A 17,909-nucleotide genomic window follows, 5' to 3' on the forward strand; every position below is an offset into this window, starting at 1 on the left:
AACTTCAGAGTCATTGAATTTAATATTCTTCATTCATTAATCCTTCATTCATTAAACAGATGCTACATTTGCTGTATCGGTAAAGACGACCTAAGGTTGACTTTGTCTGTCATCTGCTAATAAACGCGAATTATTTCGAGAATGCCATGCAAAAGCATTGGGGATTAGAGGAAATTAGAAAGAGATTGTGAAGGATTTGGATCCATATCACTATACTGGCCTGGTTGCAGAATGTATTGCATATCCGCTCTCCCGCTAAAGGTCATAAGTTTGAATCTTATTAGGAACATGGATGTTTGCGGAATGTCTTTAGGTGAAGGTGAATTCTATCTTTCTGTGTGAGACTACCACCTCAATTATTGGAGGTCTGAAGTGACCTGAAAAAATCTTCATATTCAGTCTGTATAACATGGTTTCGGGATTATGAAAAAATATTTTTTAGATATAACAAAAGTAAAAAAAAAAAAGGTCACCCGCGGTGCCAGCTTACTATAGGTTTCAGTATACAGTCAGGTCTATTTTAATGCGGTATATTTGTTCCACAGAAAACCGCATATAAAAAATAATCGCACAAAAAAAGGCCTAACTTACGTTCAAAAATTAGGGATACGTTCCATAATTTTCTAAAACCGCATAAAACCGAAGCAATGAATTAAAATAAACCTAAAATCGCATAAAAAAAGTTTAAGAAAATTCAGGAACATAAGAATGCCTAAGTTTGTTTTAAAGCGTTATTCATTTAATATTATTGAAAAGTAAAAAAAATTTTTTTTTTTTTTTTTTTTTTTTACATTTTGTCATCAGAATTATCATCGCTATTAGACAATATTCGGCAACGTTTGCGAACTGGTGCAAAATCACTGTCATCACCAGAAGAGATAGTCAGCGAATCAGATCTGTATGGTAAAGGCAAGGCAATAGTTCTTCACGAACAGAATTAGCTTCACCCTCGTTCTGTGCTGATTTTTTTCTTCTGACAATGTAATCAGTGATTAAACTTTGCGATGATGATTTCACTAATTTTTTTATACAGCTCGCGATATCCAGACATACAGTTCTTCAGCTCACGTTGGAATTTAAAGGCTCGTTCAGAATTTGTGTCATTAAAAAGAAAATGATTTTCCAATTTATTGTACAGTTCAAGACCTTCTCGAATTATATTTGCAGTGAGGGGGAAAGGTTTTTCTTCCGCTTCACTATCGTTTTCTGGATCTTCGACGATATCTAAAGTTAATCGATATCCAATAATATCATCGTCACTTAAGGCACTATCCACAAGCAATTCGTCTACATCGTTCTGACTAAATGTATCAGAACCTTCTCCACCAATTTAATGTGCCAAAGTAATGATTTCAGCTGATAATGTAGATGTTTGCAACACATCCAGGCCAAGCTGCTTTCCAGCAGGCATTTAAAGTTTGTGGTCTTATTTCAGCAATAGCAGATGCAACATGATTCAAGTAGTCCAAAATAGAATTTTTTTTCCAAACGTCAGTTACTGTTAATGATTAATTTTATAGTTTATCCAATATAAATTGAAAAGTGTGTTTAACGCAATATTTTTTAATAGTAGCAATTATGCCTTGATCTAATGGCTGAATAATGCTTGTTATATTGGGTGACAAAAAACACTACCTACACATTTGGATGTTCTGAGTGCAGATGACTTGGTGCATTGTCAACAATTAATAAAACCTTAAAATCGAGAGCTTTTTTGCTTCATATATGTTTCCACTTCTGGTACAAAGCAATTATTGAACCATTCAGTAAATACAGCAGTTGTTACCCAGGCCTTTGTATTAGCCATCCAATGTATACTACCGGCAACTGTTTTAGATCTTTGCCTTTTAGAGCATATGGTCTTAGAAATCCACTTACTACGACGGGTTTCAACATTCGATCTCCTGATGCATTGCTACAAAGTAACAACGTTACTCGATCTTTTGCTTGCTTTAAACCCACTTGCTTTTCTCTCAGACTTTGCGATGTAAGTTCGACTAGGCATTTTCTTCCAAAATAATCTTGTTTCGTCAGCGTTAAACACTTGATCGGTACAATATCTACCATCTTCAGTAATTTTGGCTAACTTCTCTTGAAAACTTTTGGCTGCTTCTTCATCTGCTGCTGCTGCAACCCCGCGTGTAATCTTCACGTTATGAAGTACATTCCTTTTTAAAAACCCGGTTAACCGCCCTTTGCTAGCCGAAAATTCTTTATCAGCCTGGGAAGCGGAAGTAGGCGGCTCCAATTGCTTCATCTGTTCATAAAACCGAAGAGCTTTTAGTTTAATTAAATAACCACTTGTAGGAATTCTTTGCGTTAATTCTTCAATCCAAATTACGAGCGCTCGTTACGTGATTTCTAATAAAGCATCTCTTGAGTACGATGATAATTTGGCACTTAGTTTTGTGCCAGAAATGACAGATTTTCTTATTGCGACTTCATTATTTTTAATTGCTCTTATAGTACATTCGCCTAAATTAAAATGTTTACCAATCGCCGTAGATCTCTCTCTCTCCTTTTTCTAAGCGATCTAAAATTGCAATTTTCATTTCCAAAGAAGTTGCTTTTCTTTGGTGCTTTTTCTTCTCCATTGGGCCCATTTAAATCTTTAAAATAACAATTAGCAAAATTTAAAAAGACAAACACATGCAAAATTAAACTTCACGAACACTCACTGCTTGCACGTTATCACGCTACGCCACGAAATTTTGCCACGCTACACGCGAAATCATGTGCTTTATAGGTAAAATTTTCCAACTGTTATACAAGTAAAATAGTTACCACTTTAAAACTACAATGATCATAAAAGCGAAGTTAATTTTCCCCGTGTAATAATAAATAACTCATCCCACAATACGGATTGATTACCCCAGGGTTTCCCAAACTGTGTTCCACGGAAGGTGAATAAGTGTTTCGCTAGAAGTTCTCCTGGTATTTGTCATTTTAGTTTTCTAAGCAGTTTTCATGAATAAGTATTTTATAGTGGAAATATTCTGAGGAGAATAACATTCGTGAATATGTCGAAAAGCTCAGACCCGTCAGAACGTCTAAATAACATCTGTGTAGCAAATGTTAGTGACCAAGCCGTGTATTTTTAAAACGTGGAAGTATTCATGAATTATCGTTAATTTTCACACCTTGAAACCTTTCAACATTCGGGAAAGGAACACCGCTGTTTATGACCAGTCATAAAAATTGCCTGCAAGACGATTACAACGTGTGGCGTATCTTCTGTTCTCAAAACTGAACGAAATAACATCTGTTACAAATGTTAGTGACCAATCAGCAAGGAAGTACAAAGAAAATTTTTCCACTGAAATTGAAGATCAAGGTAGTCTGTATCCGGTTCTCAGATCTCGTAATACTGAATACTTTCTTCACAAGTTCGTATTGCAGAGTGAAAGTGCTTGTTTCGAAACCGTAGTGCCGTGATTTTTTTAAAAGTAATAGGCCTACAAATTTAAATTTTAATAAGAGACAAGGGGCTTTGTTTAATTTTGGTGTTGAGAAATCTCTTATTGAAGGTGTTTGTGACGCAACAGATAATGATTCATCCACCTCCAATCTATAAAGATCTCCAGGATATACAAAAGGAGGGGAAAACTATCAGCACACAGGAGAAAAGTTTGCATTCACTTGTAAGTACTTATAATAATATTATAAATATATTTGGTGATCAGAATGGGATATGTCAATGAAAATCAGCACAAATTAATTTAACGATGTTTATGTTTAATTGATGTTTAATTAATTAATAATTAATGATCAATTATTAATTAATAATAAAAATCAGCTAAATTAACAAATAATTATTAATTAATACATTGAGCCTGTGTAGCTCAGTGGATGTGGCGTTTGCACACCACCGCGCTAGGCCGCACGAAGGAAGTCTTGGTTTCGAGTCTAGTCGGCGACTAGAGGAAATTTTTCTAAGCCTTTTTTCGACCGGTTCCCGAGTTAGTCGATCTCTGGCACGGGCAAGCAGGTTTTTCCTCCCGGAAACTCGGGTTTTTCGTCCTGTAAACTCAAGAAAATCGACCGTAGAACCCACATTATTTCAGACATTAAATATATTGTGTTAGGGTTAGAGACCACGAGATGGCGGCACATCTGAGCCGTCTCTCTTCACTGCGTACCGCTTAATTAGTGATAGCCTTGGGCCATCTGTCTCTGATTGGGTACCAGTGGAGATTGAACTGCCCACTCAGTCTCCAAAAGTTAGATAGGGCTAAATGGCCTCGCCTACTCCCGTATATACGGGAATAAAAAGGCGTTAGCTGACATTATAAAATAACCAAGGTGTTCCATGAAAATTTCAGGATTTGTGAAGTGTTCCGTCGTAGGAAAAGTTTGGGAAACGCTGGACTACCCTATTATCGGAATGGATTCTCCTTCTGTTGTCATGCGCAGAAGTGTCGAAAGATCTCGTATCTGTGGGCGTACTATACATACGTTTTGAAGTTATGCGGTGCATAACTTCAAATCCGCATAAAAAGAGACCCGAGTGTATATGAATTCATAACTTTTCCCAGGAATGTCCTTGAGAATGTGAATAGAAATTCGCCTAACTCCTTTTACTTACAAATTAATTGGCAGAGTCTGATCCAACGATGATGAAGGTAATACTTTTGGACTGCTCACTGATTGATCCATCCAGCTTATATATCAGAAGCATCGTATCAGACAACACAGAACTTTTCTTCTAGTGCAATTTGTCGGAATAGAGCCAAAGAATCCCACCAAATGACATAAAATTTAATCTGTAAGAAATTTTCTCTCTCTCTAAACTGAGAAAACTGCACATGCAAATATTAATGAATATTCAGTAACTAGTTACAGATTTGTTAGTCTGTATAATAATCTGAAAAGCCATTACTGTACGAGTATCATACCTAGTTATTTACGGACGTTTCATTCATACTGTTTCTTCCATCTGTATAAATGGATGTACTTACCATATACACATAACAGTCAAGAGTGAAAATCTGCTGAAATTCATCCTACAAAGAAGAAAAGTAAGCTGCATTCAAAAAAAAAAGAAAATGATTTACTGTTATCATAATGACTTATCAGTTACTTAGGTTCTCATCAAAATGAAATATCAGTTATTAAAGTTCGCTATATGTTCATTTTATAATATATTACCTCTGTTCTTTTGTGCAGTCCATAATTTTATATTATTGTTCCAAATCGAGGTGCATTTTCTTGGTTTAAGTAAATGGTTTAAGTTGAAAATGTAAACTTATTAATGAAATTTTATACCAAATCATAAGAAAAGGACACTAAACACTTGTATAATGATTTTATCAAAGAATTTTTGCAATTACAAATGTAAGCATCTTTGAACAATACAAAACTGTGTGAAGTTGGACGATATCTTCTTCCTCTTCTTCCACTTTTATCCCGCTTAGTGCAGAATTCGCTCTGATTAGGTAACTATGGTAAAAGCCCAACCGGCTTGTTGCGGAGGATGGGGAACAATTTTTCTGTGACTCTAGATGTGTATGTGTTCACGGGGCCGGTTTTCCTGTTATGGGGGACGAAAAACACAAGTTTCGAGCTAAAAAAACCCTCTACCTTCGTATGAGATCGGCTAACTCACCTTTGGTCGAAAAAAGACCAGATAAAGGTTCCTCACGTCTTGGACTGGAATCGAACCCAGATCTTTCCGACTAAAGGGCTTCATCTATACCAACTGAGCTACGGAAGCTCTTGAAGTTGAGCGATATCTTGCTGGTAGATGTTCATGAATTTTTTTACCATCGCAAACTAACCTTGAATCAATCACTATCTACTATCATTAAGTCTGAAGCTTCAGAAATCAGAGATTATGTATGGATTCCCTTCCAACGGTCTTGTTAAACATAAATGATTCCTATATCATTTTGTTCACAAGAACAAAATTTTTCAGTTTGAAAAAATGGTGTTCCTGTGTGTCATTAGTCTTCTATTATGACCCTGTTGCTTGAGGCACGCTTACAGAAACGACAAACAAACTGCTCAAAACATGTCGTGGACTTGGACTATTTGCTCTACCAACTCCGTATGAACGAAAATAATGCTCAACAATAAACCTCTTTTCTTCCAACGTCAAACGCCACTATTCTATCCTTCTCATCCGTCCCTTAGGACGGGTTGATTCCCCTCCTAATGAGGGGTTACTGGCGAATTAATGCAGCCGGTTCTCCACTCTACTACTGCATTCCCTAAGGGCGATATTCATGACTAATCCGTGTGCGTTCACGGGGCCAGTTTGCCTGCTTGCGGGATGAAAAACCGATAAACTAGGGTAAAAAACCTTGCTATCCACTCCAAAGACCAGCTAACATGGCTATGGATGAGGAAGATCCTTAAGCTCCTCACGTCGTCGATGGGAATCGACCCTAGGACACTTCTTCCCCAGGCATATGGTCAACAGCACTGCTACAGCTAAATGTAATGGCTTAGACTACACGTGCTCTTCTATTAATGTGCATGCAGTCGAACGGCATATCTCATACCACGTGCACTGAATGGGGGGATTCTCGAAGTTCAGTACTGTTTTTCTTTCATTCTTTCTTTCGCCATACTGTGTTATTCAGACTAGAAAGGATCTGAATTCGAGTAATAAAGATATGTTTAGTGACCCGTAAGCAAACAGTTTACTGTTAAGTGTTTTCTCTTCATGTTTAACTTTCAGAAGTTGGGGTAATTTTGAAATTTGTAATATGAAAGTTTATTGGAACTGATTGTATTATAAGACAATAATTGTTTAATCCTAGACAGAGGATTGCTAAAGGAATTTGTTTCCTTTGTTGTTTATGGGCTGTAGTAAAAAGTTATAGCTTTTTTTTTTAAAATCCTAGAGAGGATTAGTAAAGAAATTTTTTTCCTTTGTTTGTTGGTCGATTTCATGAATTTAAATTTAGAGCGGGTGAGTGTGAGAGAGAAGTTTATCTCTTACAATTTTCTTTATGTAAATATGCTTGTAGAGTAATTTAATTAAACATTGTTTATTTTATGTTATAATCATTTATCTTGTATTATTTAATAGATAAAAATAAGTGAATATAATATAAGTTTTATTAGTTTTGGAAAAAAAAACTAGTATTGTTTTCAAGGTGAATGATTATATCGGAAAGAAACTAGACATCCTCAATTACAGAGGAAAAGAGGCTTTTCTCAGTAGTAAGAGAGAGATCAGAGGCAATTCATTCTCATAGCCTAAAGCTTGTAGAAATAGCACTACCTGGCATATGCCTTCAAATAAATCTTCAACGCTCTATCAAGGCTGTAAATAACTTAACAGAACTCATAAATAGAAAAAAATATAGGATTGGCATTAATACAAGAACCCTACAACATCAACAACAAATTATGCGGCTTCCCAAGTAATTACAAAATATTTTCCAAAGGATTTGAAAGAAAGAGAGCTGAAATACTCGTGGTCAACCCTGAAGTCGAAGCAATATTAATTTCGCAGCACAGCAACGAGGACTCGGTACTTATTAAAATTACGTACAGAAGAATTAAAACTTTTGCTGCAAGTATGTATCTAAACTATCACACTGACATAAAATGCGACTTAGAAAAAATGGGCAACATCGTGGATTTTACCATCAACCACGGCCTCATTATTGGAATAGATAGTAACGCTCATTCAGTATTATGGTTTAACGAAAACACAAACAATAGAGGTAAATATTTGGAACAGTTCTTAGTAACAAATTCCCTACACATACTAAACGACGACTGTAACACTCCATCATTTGAAAATACCAGAGGAAGCAGCTTCATTGATCTGACAATAGCAAACAACGCTATTTTATCCCGGGTTTCTGAATGGAGATGCGAAGAAGAGGAAAGCTGTTCTGATAATCGCATATTAAGTTTTATTATCAGTAACAAAAATATAAACGGAATAGATAACACAAACCATCGCAATATCATCAAGTACTTACCAATAGAACCAACCTAGAGATATTTGCTAAGTATTAAAAAAAGAATTTTCATGCCTATTCTCAGAACATCACTTTATTGGAAGCATCAAACAGCAGCTCAGCTTAGACAAGAACCTAGCCATCTGGGCATCAGAACAAGCCGATATAGACTCCCTTGCTTATGCGCTTTCATCAGGGGGTCTGAAAAAATCCAGCGACCAAACACTCAGAACTAGTGGCGCATCCAGGGAGTGGGAACAAGGGACCGTCCTCCCCCAAAAAAAGAAAGGAAATAAACACTAGAAAAATTCCAAAAATCTTTTCTTAATTAAAATTCATTTTTTTTATTTATATTGTGTCTTCTATTTCTATACTACTTATCATGTATTGGCGATCACTGCAGTTGCTCAGTCATAGGTCGTATGCAATGCGTACTGTGTATTCGTAAATCGTCTACTCAACTCCCCATCCCCCCAGGATTAAATCTTGAGTGCTCGGCTCCCCCCAATATTAAACAAGACCATCGCAAAATCTGAGCAGTGGCGCATCCTGAGTGTGCCACTTCTCAGAACAACCAAGAAGCTAAACATCGAAGGAAGAAAATCAGTATCTTGGTGGAACGCCGCATTAAATTAACAGTCCTAAGAAAACTTATTAACGCACTCAGACGACTATATCAAAGAACATACAATAACCAAGATTCAGGAGAGAGCAGAAGACAGAACTACTATAAAGCCAAATACAGCTATCAGTCAAAAATTACAAACGCGAAAATAAAATCATGGAAAAAATTCTGTACTGTTTCAACCGTATCAAATCCTTGGAATTGCATATATAAATTAGCAGCAAGCAAAAATAAGACAACACCTATATTATCAACCATCAAGAAAATAGGCGGTACCTACACTAAAAACTTAGCAGAAACTGCAGCTATTATGATCAACAAGTTTATTTCCGATGACGATGAATCAAGAGACGAAGAAATGCACAAAACTTACAGACAAAGAATGAAAACAGATATAGATACGCCTAACGGCGACTCATTCACAACTAACGAAATCAAGTCAGTATTAAGATCGATGGGTCCAAGTAAAACTCCTGGAGAGGACAGAATAACTAGCGATATACTTCTAAGAGCGTTTGTCGAATTTACCGAATTCATAACAACAGTCTACAGCGAATGTCTAAAAAGAGGGCGATTTCCTTTACTATGGAAACGCTCTAAAATTATACCCATAATAAAACCAGGAAAAGAAGCATCCGACGAAATTAGCAAATACAGGCAATCAGGTCTCATAAACGTTGCTGGTGAGGTGTTAGAAAAACTTCTGATAAACTGAATAATGCACTATGTCTACTCAAGAAACCTATTAAGCAGCAATCAATATGCATTTAGACCTCAATCCAGAGCAGTAGACGCAATTATGGAGGTTAAAGAGTTCACAGAAGACAGTCCACAGCAAAAAAAAAAAAAAAAAAAAAGATGTACTACTGATTTCACTCGATGTACAAGGAGCCTTCGATGCTGCGTGGTGGCCAGCCATAATCAATCAATTAAAAAAGATTTAAAATGTCCAAAAAACTTACTCGGTCTTACAAAAAATTATTTTATAGACAGAAGAGCAACAATGACATTAAAAACCACAGCTATAACCAAAGAAGTCAAACGAGGCTGTCCGCAAGGCTCCTGCTGTGGACCAGGCTTCTGGAACATCCAGTACGACTCGCTATTAAGATTTCCTTTCACTTCTGAAACAAAAGTCATAGCTTTCGCCGATGATAATGATTCGGGGACGCGACGGTTTACAACTAGAATTAACGGCCAACGAAGAACTCTTTAAAATTGCAGAGTGGGCACGCGAGAAGAAAGTTACATTCAATTGCGCCAAGTCTAAAGTGGTCCACATCTCACGCAAAAAAATCAAAACCACCTGTAACGGTCTTCCAAAACGGAGAAGTTCTCGAGGTAGCCAGTGAACTAAAAACCTAGGAGTAATAATAGATGAAAAATTTACCTTCAACAAGAACATCTCATATGTTGCCGAAAAAAGCTTACAAATTGTAAATCTTCTAGCAAAGTCGGCAAGGATTAAGTGGGGATTAGGCCAACGAGCACTGAAAACAATATATACCGGAGCTATACCACCATTAATATCTTATGCTGCACCTGCCTGGATACATTCACTAAAATCAAAGAAAAATCGACAAAAGCTGAACAGAGTTCAACGCCTTATAGTCATACGTATAATTGAAGGATACAGGATAATATCTTTCGAGGCATCTTGCATTATTGCATTATTGCTCTAACACCAATCTGCCTGAAAATACAAGAAGTATCTCTTATATATGAAGTCACTTCCGGAAGATATAACGAAAATTCTAACGTTGATCCAAATTGTTACGAACGTCCGCTTCACTACAGTAGGTGGCCTCACCCAGCAAAGAAACCATATATTAAGGAGAAGGAAAGTTCTGAAAGTTACTAATTCCATATATATATATACACTGACGGCAGCAAAACCAGGGGAGTCGGCTGTTCTTTCATTGCATATAACAAGCAGTCCATTATACAAGAACGCTGCTCTAGACTCCATCCTCTCTATTCCAGCAACCAAGCAGAACAACTTGCTATAGTTCAGTCACTTACATATCTCCCTTAATTAGAAGTCAACACCTCTCATCAAAAGACAGCAACAATTTGCAGTGATAGTAGAAGCACTATAGATGGCATAAAAAACCAGAACAACCATATAGCGTTAATAGAACAGACAAGAAAGCTGGTTTGGAATCTCACTCTATCACGATGGGAAATCAAGTTTTGCTGGGTGAATGCGCATACTGGGTTGTAGGAAATGAGAGAGCAGATCAGTTGGCTAAAGAAACAGCTAGAAACAAGTTACAAAAAGTACTCGAAATCTGCTATAAAATCACTTGCAGAAGAAAGAAGCCTAAACTCGTGGGAAGAAGAATGGAAAACATCAAAAAACGGATCAACAACAAAATTCTTTCCTAGCATCAGAAGCAGACTCCGGCTTAAGAAACATGCATTCCTCCAGGTTTAACCACGCTACTAACGGTACATGGAAAACTAAGACACTATTGGGTGAATGCGCATACTGGGGTTACAGGAAATGAGAGAGCGGATCAGTTCACTAAAGAAGCGGCTAGAAACAAGTTACAAAAAGTCTCGAAATCTGCTATAAAAATCACTTGCAGAAAAAAGAAGCTAGACCCGTAGGAAGAAGAATGGAAAACGTCAAAAAACGGATCAACAACAAAAGAATTCTTTCCTAGCATCAGAAGCAGAGACTCCGGCTTAAGTATCATGGCATTTCTCCAAGTTTAATCACGCAATCACGCTACTAACGGTACATGGAAAACTAAGACACTACTTACACAGATTCCATATACTGGAATCACCATCATGCATTTGTAGTCCATACCTTCAACAGACTATTGACCACATACTTTACGACTGTCAGCTACTGGACTCCATCCAGATGCCCCTAATGCAACACGTCATTAGTTCTGAAGACAAGTAGCCAGTGCCAAAACAGAGACTTATCAAAAAGTGTTACTCAGAACTAATTAAATTTGCCAATAAAATCAACTACCAGTCGTTGTAAAGTAACATAAATTACTGATATTGTATGAATTATATAGTGTAAATATATGTATTTACAAAAATATAAATATGGATATAAAGGTTTTGAATGTGTACATGTAGATGTAAGAATATAAATGTAAATATGAATATTGATACAAAATTGGAAATATAAATGTTAATCAGTACTTGGAAGCTACATGTAATATAAGCATTGTATGCAATGGAGCATGTAGGAATAAATTATACTGATAGAGTTACTATTGAGAGGAAAACGAACACACACACACACACACACACAAAAAAAAAAAAAAAAAAACCTAATGTTCATCCCATGTGACAAAAAAAATACTTTTTACGTGTAATTGAATGGTGAACAGAATACTTGCCTCGTCTATCTTCTCAAGTGACACGCGGTGGCATGACATGGGCGGTGTACGACTGCACTATCATTTCTAAGATGGCAGGATAACTAGAAACATAGTCATATGTAAAGACAGATGCGTGATCGATTTCTTCAGGTTAAGAGGACGAAATGCTGGTGCTTCATGACGCCAGAAACAACGAAAGCATGTATGCAGTGTAAACAATCATCAGTTCATTTCATCTCTTCCATCACCCCCCCACCCTGGGGAAGCAATATTATCAGCAAAGATAATCCTGAGAAAAGTTTTGAAATCATACGGAGATTAAGAAACAATCTTCTTTCTCATTTTTATGATGCAAAAAATAAACAAATTAATAAACAAAATAAACTAAAAATAAAGATGAACTAAGAAACGCAACTTCTTACTGAGTTTCTTAACTCTGAACTTTCTTTCATTGCAGTGTGTATGACGTTGAGGTTGACACGGCATTGTCAATAGCACATGCGAGTGGTTACTACATTATCACTGGGCGATTGTAGACCCCCCCCCCCACAGCATGGTTGTGATCATGCATCCACTGATTTCCTTTTCTTTTGACCATTGAAGTAGTTGCCCTGGAACAAATGCACAAAGCGTCTTTGGCGACTCTGAAGAGAGGGGATGTGTAGCATTCTTTGCAAACCGGCCAGAGAACATATGCAATTGGCAGATTATGGTAATAAGGACTAGCCATCCTATTGTGAAGAACCTTATTCTGGCACCGATGCAAAAGGATTTATATGTCGTACATGAATAGTTATCAGAATAAAACCCCTTCACCTAAATCTTCATCAAAAGGTTCAGAAATGTTTGGGTGATCGAGGGATTTGTGTACGCAAAAGAGCTTTTATTCTCATTTCTTTATATTCTTAACGTTAAAACACTATGATGAAACATAACATTTTGAGATACTTACCACTTCTATTAGAAATGAAGGAAGCAGATCAATCACGACATCTGTGATATTTGAAGGATGCTTAGGTCTGATTTTGCTGTCATAGTTATTAAATATATGGTTATGAAGTCGTTCTATGTTTGATAGCTGACTTTCTTCTTGGCTGCGACAAAAACCAATTGAAGTAAATAGTAGTAAAAGACCTGCAACGATATCAGATGAATTAAATCTATGCACATTATTGTGCAATGTTTATGGTAATATATAATTTTTATGCGACACCCACCACGAAGGGTTGTAAGTATTTAATACATTAGTAGCGTGGGCGAAATAAATCTATTAATTTTCATAATTTTTTACTTTTGTTTTCATTCCGTTTTACCTGATCTGAAAATCTTGCTCGGGAGATTAAATATAGAACTTTTCAAGTCATATCGGGCCTCCATCAAGCGGGAAAGTGGTCTTACACCGGTCGATGAAATTCATCTCCCGCCTAAAGACAATCATAAGCATCCATGCCTACGGCGTGATTCGAATCCGCAGTCTGTCATTTGGAACGCTGATATGCTAACCCTCGACCTGGTTGACCGAGTCGTTAGACATTAAACTTAAAAGGTAGCCAATTATTGAAATAGAGCTGATCTTGAAGAAATGTTCTTGTCAGAAAAATGTTCGAAATATTGAAATTAGAGAGTCAGAAAATATTTTCGGGTTTTTTTTGGTTTACTTTTGTTTATGGTCTTGTTATTTGATACGTATTCAGAAATAGACAGTGACTTAATATAACTGTGTAGTGGTTTAAGGAGGGGTGTAGTCCTAAAAGAAATAGTGCCAGGGCTCTACCTTGGAAACAAAAATCCAGAACACGAAGTGCAGCATTATTATTATTATTATTATTATTGGACGGTCGTTTTAACTTGTCAGGTCCATTGAACTTGTTATGGATGTAGGGATGACAAACTACCAACTGCGATGTAGCATTAGGTGGGAGTGTAATATTGTCAGTTTTTTTGGTTTTGAAACTTCGAAACCGAACATAGACGCATGTCATTGCCTTGTTTTCTGAAACGAAAATGACAAGAGCGGCAAGCAGCTATTTTTTGACAGAAAGCTGGAAAAGCGTTATAAGTCTCATTATTATAATTCTTATAATTTATTATAATGAATTTAAAATTTTGATAGTTTTAAAAAAGTACCAGGGTGTCGCCCTGGCCCGACTACACCCCTGGGTTTAGGTGATTAACAAGAGATAATGTTCTGTCATTGCAGTGCGCATAAATGTGGCACTACGAGGGTGGTCTGAAAAGTTCTCGGCCTAACAATGAAAAAACGAATTTATAATTTCAAAATTATTTTTATTTTTCAACATAATCTCCCTTAAGACTAATACATTTATTCCAGCAATGCACCAGCGCCATTATCCCGTCCCTGTAGTGGTTCTAAGTAAGATCTGCAAAATACCCCCTCTTGATTCACTTGTTGATTCGAAGAATAACGCAGACCAGCGAGGATAAGTTTTAGAGATAGAAGTCACAGGGAACGAAAAAGTTAGGATTATCACAATGGGAGATAAATGCTTTCTAATCTTAGGTTTTCATCAGAAGTCAGTTGGTTGGGAAAGAACAACAACAACAAAAAACATTAATTTGTGTTCTTTCGAATTGATGTAAGGAATTTCCCTGGCATTTTGAAAACGATGCCACAACTAGTCTTCAGTGGGACAAGTGGGAAGGAACCTTTACCTTCTACAAAATGAACACTTCTGTCCAGTGTACGTAAAAGCCAGTTATTAGTATGCAGTTGGTTATTTGGTCTCGAAGACTAGCAGGTCCAATAAGAGAGATGGAGAAAAAGCGTGGAATTTATGATATATTTTATCATAAAATTGAATTGGAAATAAAAAATGGAATTTATCATAAAATTATATGTAGATACATGGAATATACATAATATATTAAATAACTGCTAATTTATGTCATTTATGAATTACTTCATTGCATTATAAAATAAAACTTTATTAATATACACAAATCATTGTTAAGTTTGCGAAATGCAGAGATATAGCACAAGTCTATTTTTAATATTTACATTAAAAAAAAACAGACGTAAAGAGTTTTGTAAAAAAAATTTACAAAAATAAATGAAAAATGAATCAAATCCACTGATGCTTTTTCATTCACCAAAAGTGGAACTCTTTTAGCATTTTAGAAATCAGCAAGCAGATGGTCTCCAACCTCACAACTACTTTCGCTCTCTTGTGTTTTTAATTCTAATTCTAAATTGTTGACCGAAATAGCTGAATTTCAGGGAGAAACAAAGATTGGCTAACTGGGAAACCCGCTGCAAATAAACCTAGGAAAAGTTCCTCTAATCGTCTTCATGTAAGGAATCGAATCTACTGTATAACCTTCTTTTCTTTTTTTCTTCTTTCTCTGAGGTTACATGCTTATTTTATCATTGCGCAAGTAATCTCAGTGAATAAACAGGCACTCTTTTGCAAACGTAATAATCATTTGTAAAAATATCAATCGAAACATTAATCATAAAGATTGAAAGTTATAATGAATTTTAGCAATGTCGTCAAAAAATCTCATTGAAATTGTACTACTACCATTATTCTTTATATTATCTTTAAAAGTTTCTTAATATATGTGTTACCGCTAAAGCTCGAATGCCATTAATGTGCACATTACCTAGCTAATCTGCAGATTAACTGATTTGCTCCGTTAACGTGCCGAAGCAAGAATTTTCCGCATTTTACATAGGTAATGTGCACATTAAAGGCTTCCGTATCGTTAAAGTTCAAAAGTTTGTATCTCTCATTTCCTTTCCCTACTCTTTCCCCCTTCTCCCTCCACTTTTAGTTTGGTTTCGCCAGTGTCTTGTCGTCGAAAGAAGATGTCCCTGCTGTAGAAATATCTTTACGTCAAACAGCAATAAAACAATCCCTTGGTACTGGGCAGAGTTTCAGAAAATGTGAATGTGAAAATGAAAATGTAAATCTAAATGTACCACAAATAGGTGTGCTTGTCGCAAAAACCAATTGCTATGTAATTCAAAGTGTCACCAATCTTTAGATTGCACTAATAAGTAAACATAATTAGGTAATGTGCAGATTATCTAGGTAATTTGAGAAATGAAACAATTTTCGGCACGTTAACGGATCACCCCAGTTAATCTGCAGAATACCTAGATAATCTGCAGAATAACTGATTTCTGCACTTTAGCAGTAACATATGCATCAACACAAAAATACTATCTTGAACATTTACAACTTGTTGGCAACTTAAAGATGTATCTGCAGAATACAAAATCATAAGGTATGGTCAGCAGAATCTAAATTCATTGCAAAAAGAAAGAAAGCATAGCAATTCATCATGGATTGGGATGCTTCAATATTAACTATGATATAGGCCATTCTGTTTAGCTAATAATGTTTATAAACAATAAGTTATTCGATTATCTGTACATAATTTATCCAACTTTATTAAAGTATTGGTCGATTTACTTTAACATTGCGAATTCCTCAGCTTAAGGATAAAAACTTTTATCATTAAATCATCACTTAGTCATCACAGAATTCTAATTAATAAGTGATTGCAATCACGGTGAATTTAAAATATTAATTATAATTCCTCCCTAATAAGCAGAATTTTTAGTGTCAATAATTGTTGTTGATTATTTACGTTAATATTAGTAACTTACCCCACAGGAGATACGTTAGAAAGATGGTCACTCTATTCGAAGGAAGCGTCATGTTTTTTTTTGCAATGTGATTTAACGAATCACGGTACGACTGTGCTAGGAACTACCGTCGTCACTCATTCTATTCGAACATCTGATCCTTACTGCCCACTTCATAAGCTCAAATATCATGACTGCGTGGAATCTTGTCAGGGAAGGTTAGCTTTCAAAATCCTATGGCACCGTTTATGCTTTTAAGTCATCTTTTGTTTATGAGAAAAATTGAATTCCTCATAAAGATACACCGTGGTTATTTGAAAGGGAGGGGGATGAATAGCTACTTACTTGGCTGATCCGACTAAGAAATGTTTAGCAATTAAAATATAAAAACAACAACAACTAGATCTCCATTAAATCTAATCATGAAAGTGAGAATAAGATGAGGTCTCAAAGTTGTATATCTTTTCCAATAAAAGATACACAACTTTTAATTAATATTTAATTAAATATTAATTAAAATAATTTTATTTAATTAAACATAGAATAACACACTCACATATATGTACATGTGAGTGTGTTATTCTATGTTTATGTATATTCTATATTTAACTTTTATTTTATATTCTATATTATTTATTTATGTATTTTATATTATTATATATTATTATCTAATGACATAATCTTCATTAATAACATGAAGGCAGTGTCGAATAACCACTTGAATTATAATATATTGAGTATAGACTTCAAAGTTGTGCCTTATGAAATGAGGCACAAATATAAACATTGGTTTAAAATTTAAGTGCATTAAGCTGTGGTCACTTTAGTTTAATACATTTACAGCATTCCCACTCAATATTAAATATTTCTGTTAGCGAAGTATTTCACCTTTAGCCCATAATAAATGATATTATGAAGTTACCAAATTTTAAATTCTGGCTTCCTGTATCTTTTTAATATTTACAAACTAGTGCAGTCGTAAATATTCTACTTAATATTTTTTTCAGAAAAATATAATATTTTGATAACTATTGGATCCTGTTCAAACTATTTTTCTGTTAGAAAAAAAAAGATAAAGTAAAGGGGTGCTTGCTGTTCTTGAGATTAGGAGATTACTTTATATCCATACTTTATATCAATGATATTGTTGGCAGCTAGAAAGTACTTTATAAAATTCTTCTCGTGTGCAGTGCTGTGGATCTCCTGTCCAAATTTGAAATATTTATAAATTATCTTTTAGCAGATTTAATGGTATTTACTAACGAGAAATGTTTGCAAGGTATACGCAGAAGCAATATTTTGCTTATCGTTTTGCGTATGTCTTAATTTCATTTTTAATTCTCTGAACATTTTAAGCGATTTAAAAACAAAAATGAATGAACATTTCATTGGGGGAC

At 35.4% G+C, this 17,909-nt stretch overlaps 1 protein-coding gene across 1 annotated transcript in view; it reads right to left on the bottom strand.

Moving 5' to 3' along the window:
- Positions 1–16,669, bottom strand: part of LOC150098238 (neuronal acetylcholine receptor subunit alpha-10-like) — a 40,086-nt gene extending 23,417 nt beyond the window's left edge. The window contains exons 1-3 of the mRNA XM_090406337.1: positions 16,534–16,669; positions 12,850–13,031; positions 4,959–5,003 (exon numbers count right to left, since the gene is read on the bottom strand). Of these exons, the coding sequence (XP_090262463.1) occupies positions 4,959–5,003; positions 12,850–13,031; positions 16,534–16,585 (279 nt within the window). The 5' untranslated portion in view covers positions 16,586–16,669. The remainder of the gene's footprint in view (positions 1–4,958; positions 5,004–12,849; positions 13,032–16,533) is intronic.
- Between the last annotated feature and the right edge of the window lie 1,240 nt (positions 16,670–17,909).

The sequence above is a fragment of the Typopeltis vanoorti genome, chromosome 16 (genome assembly GCF_054136105.1).
Source record: "Typopeltis vanoorti isolate ZY-2024b chromosome 16, IOZ_Tvanoo_1.0, whole genome shotgun sequence".
Lineage (NCBI taxonomy): Eukaryota > Metazoa > Arthropoda > Arachnida > Uropygi > Thelyphonidae > Typopeltis > Typopeltis vanoorti.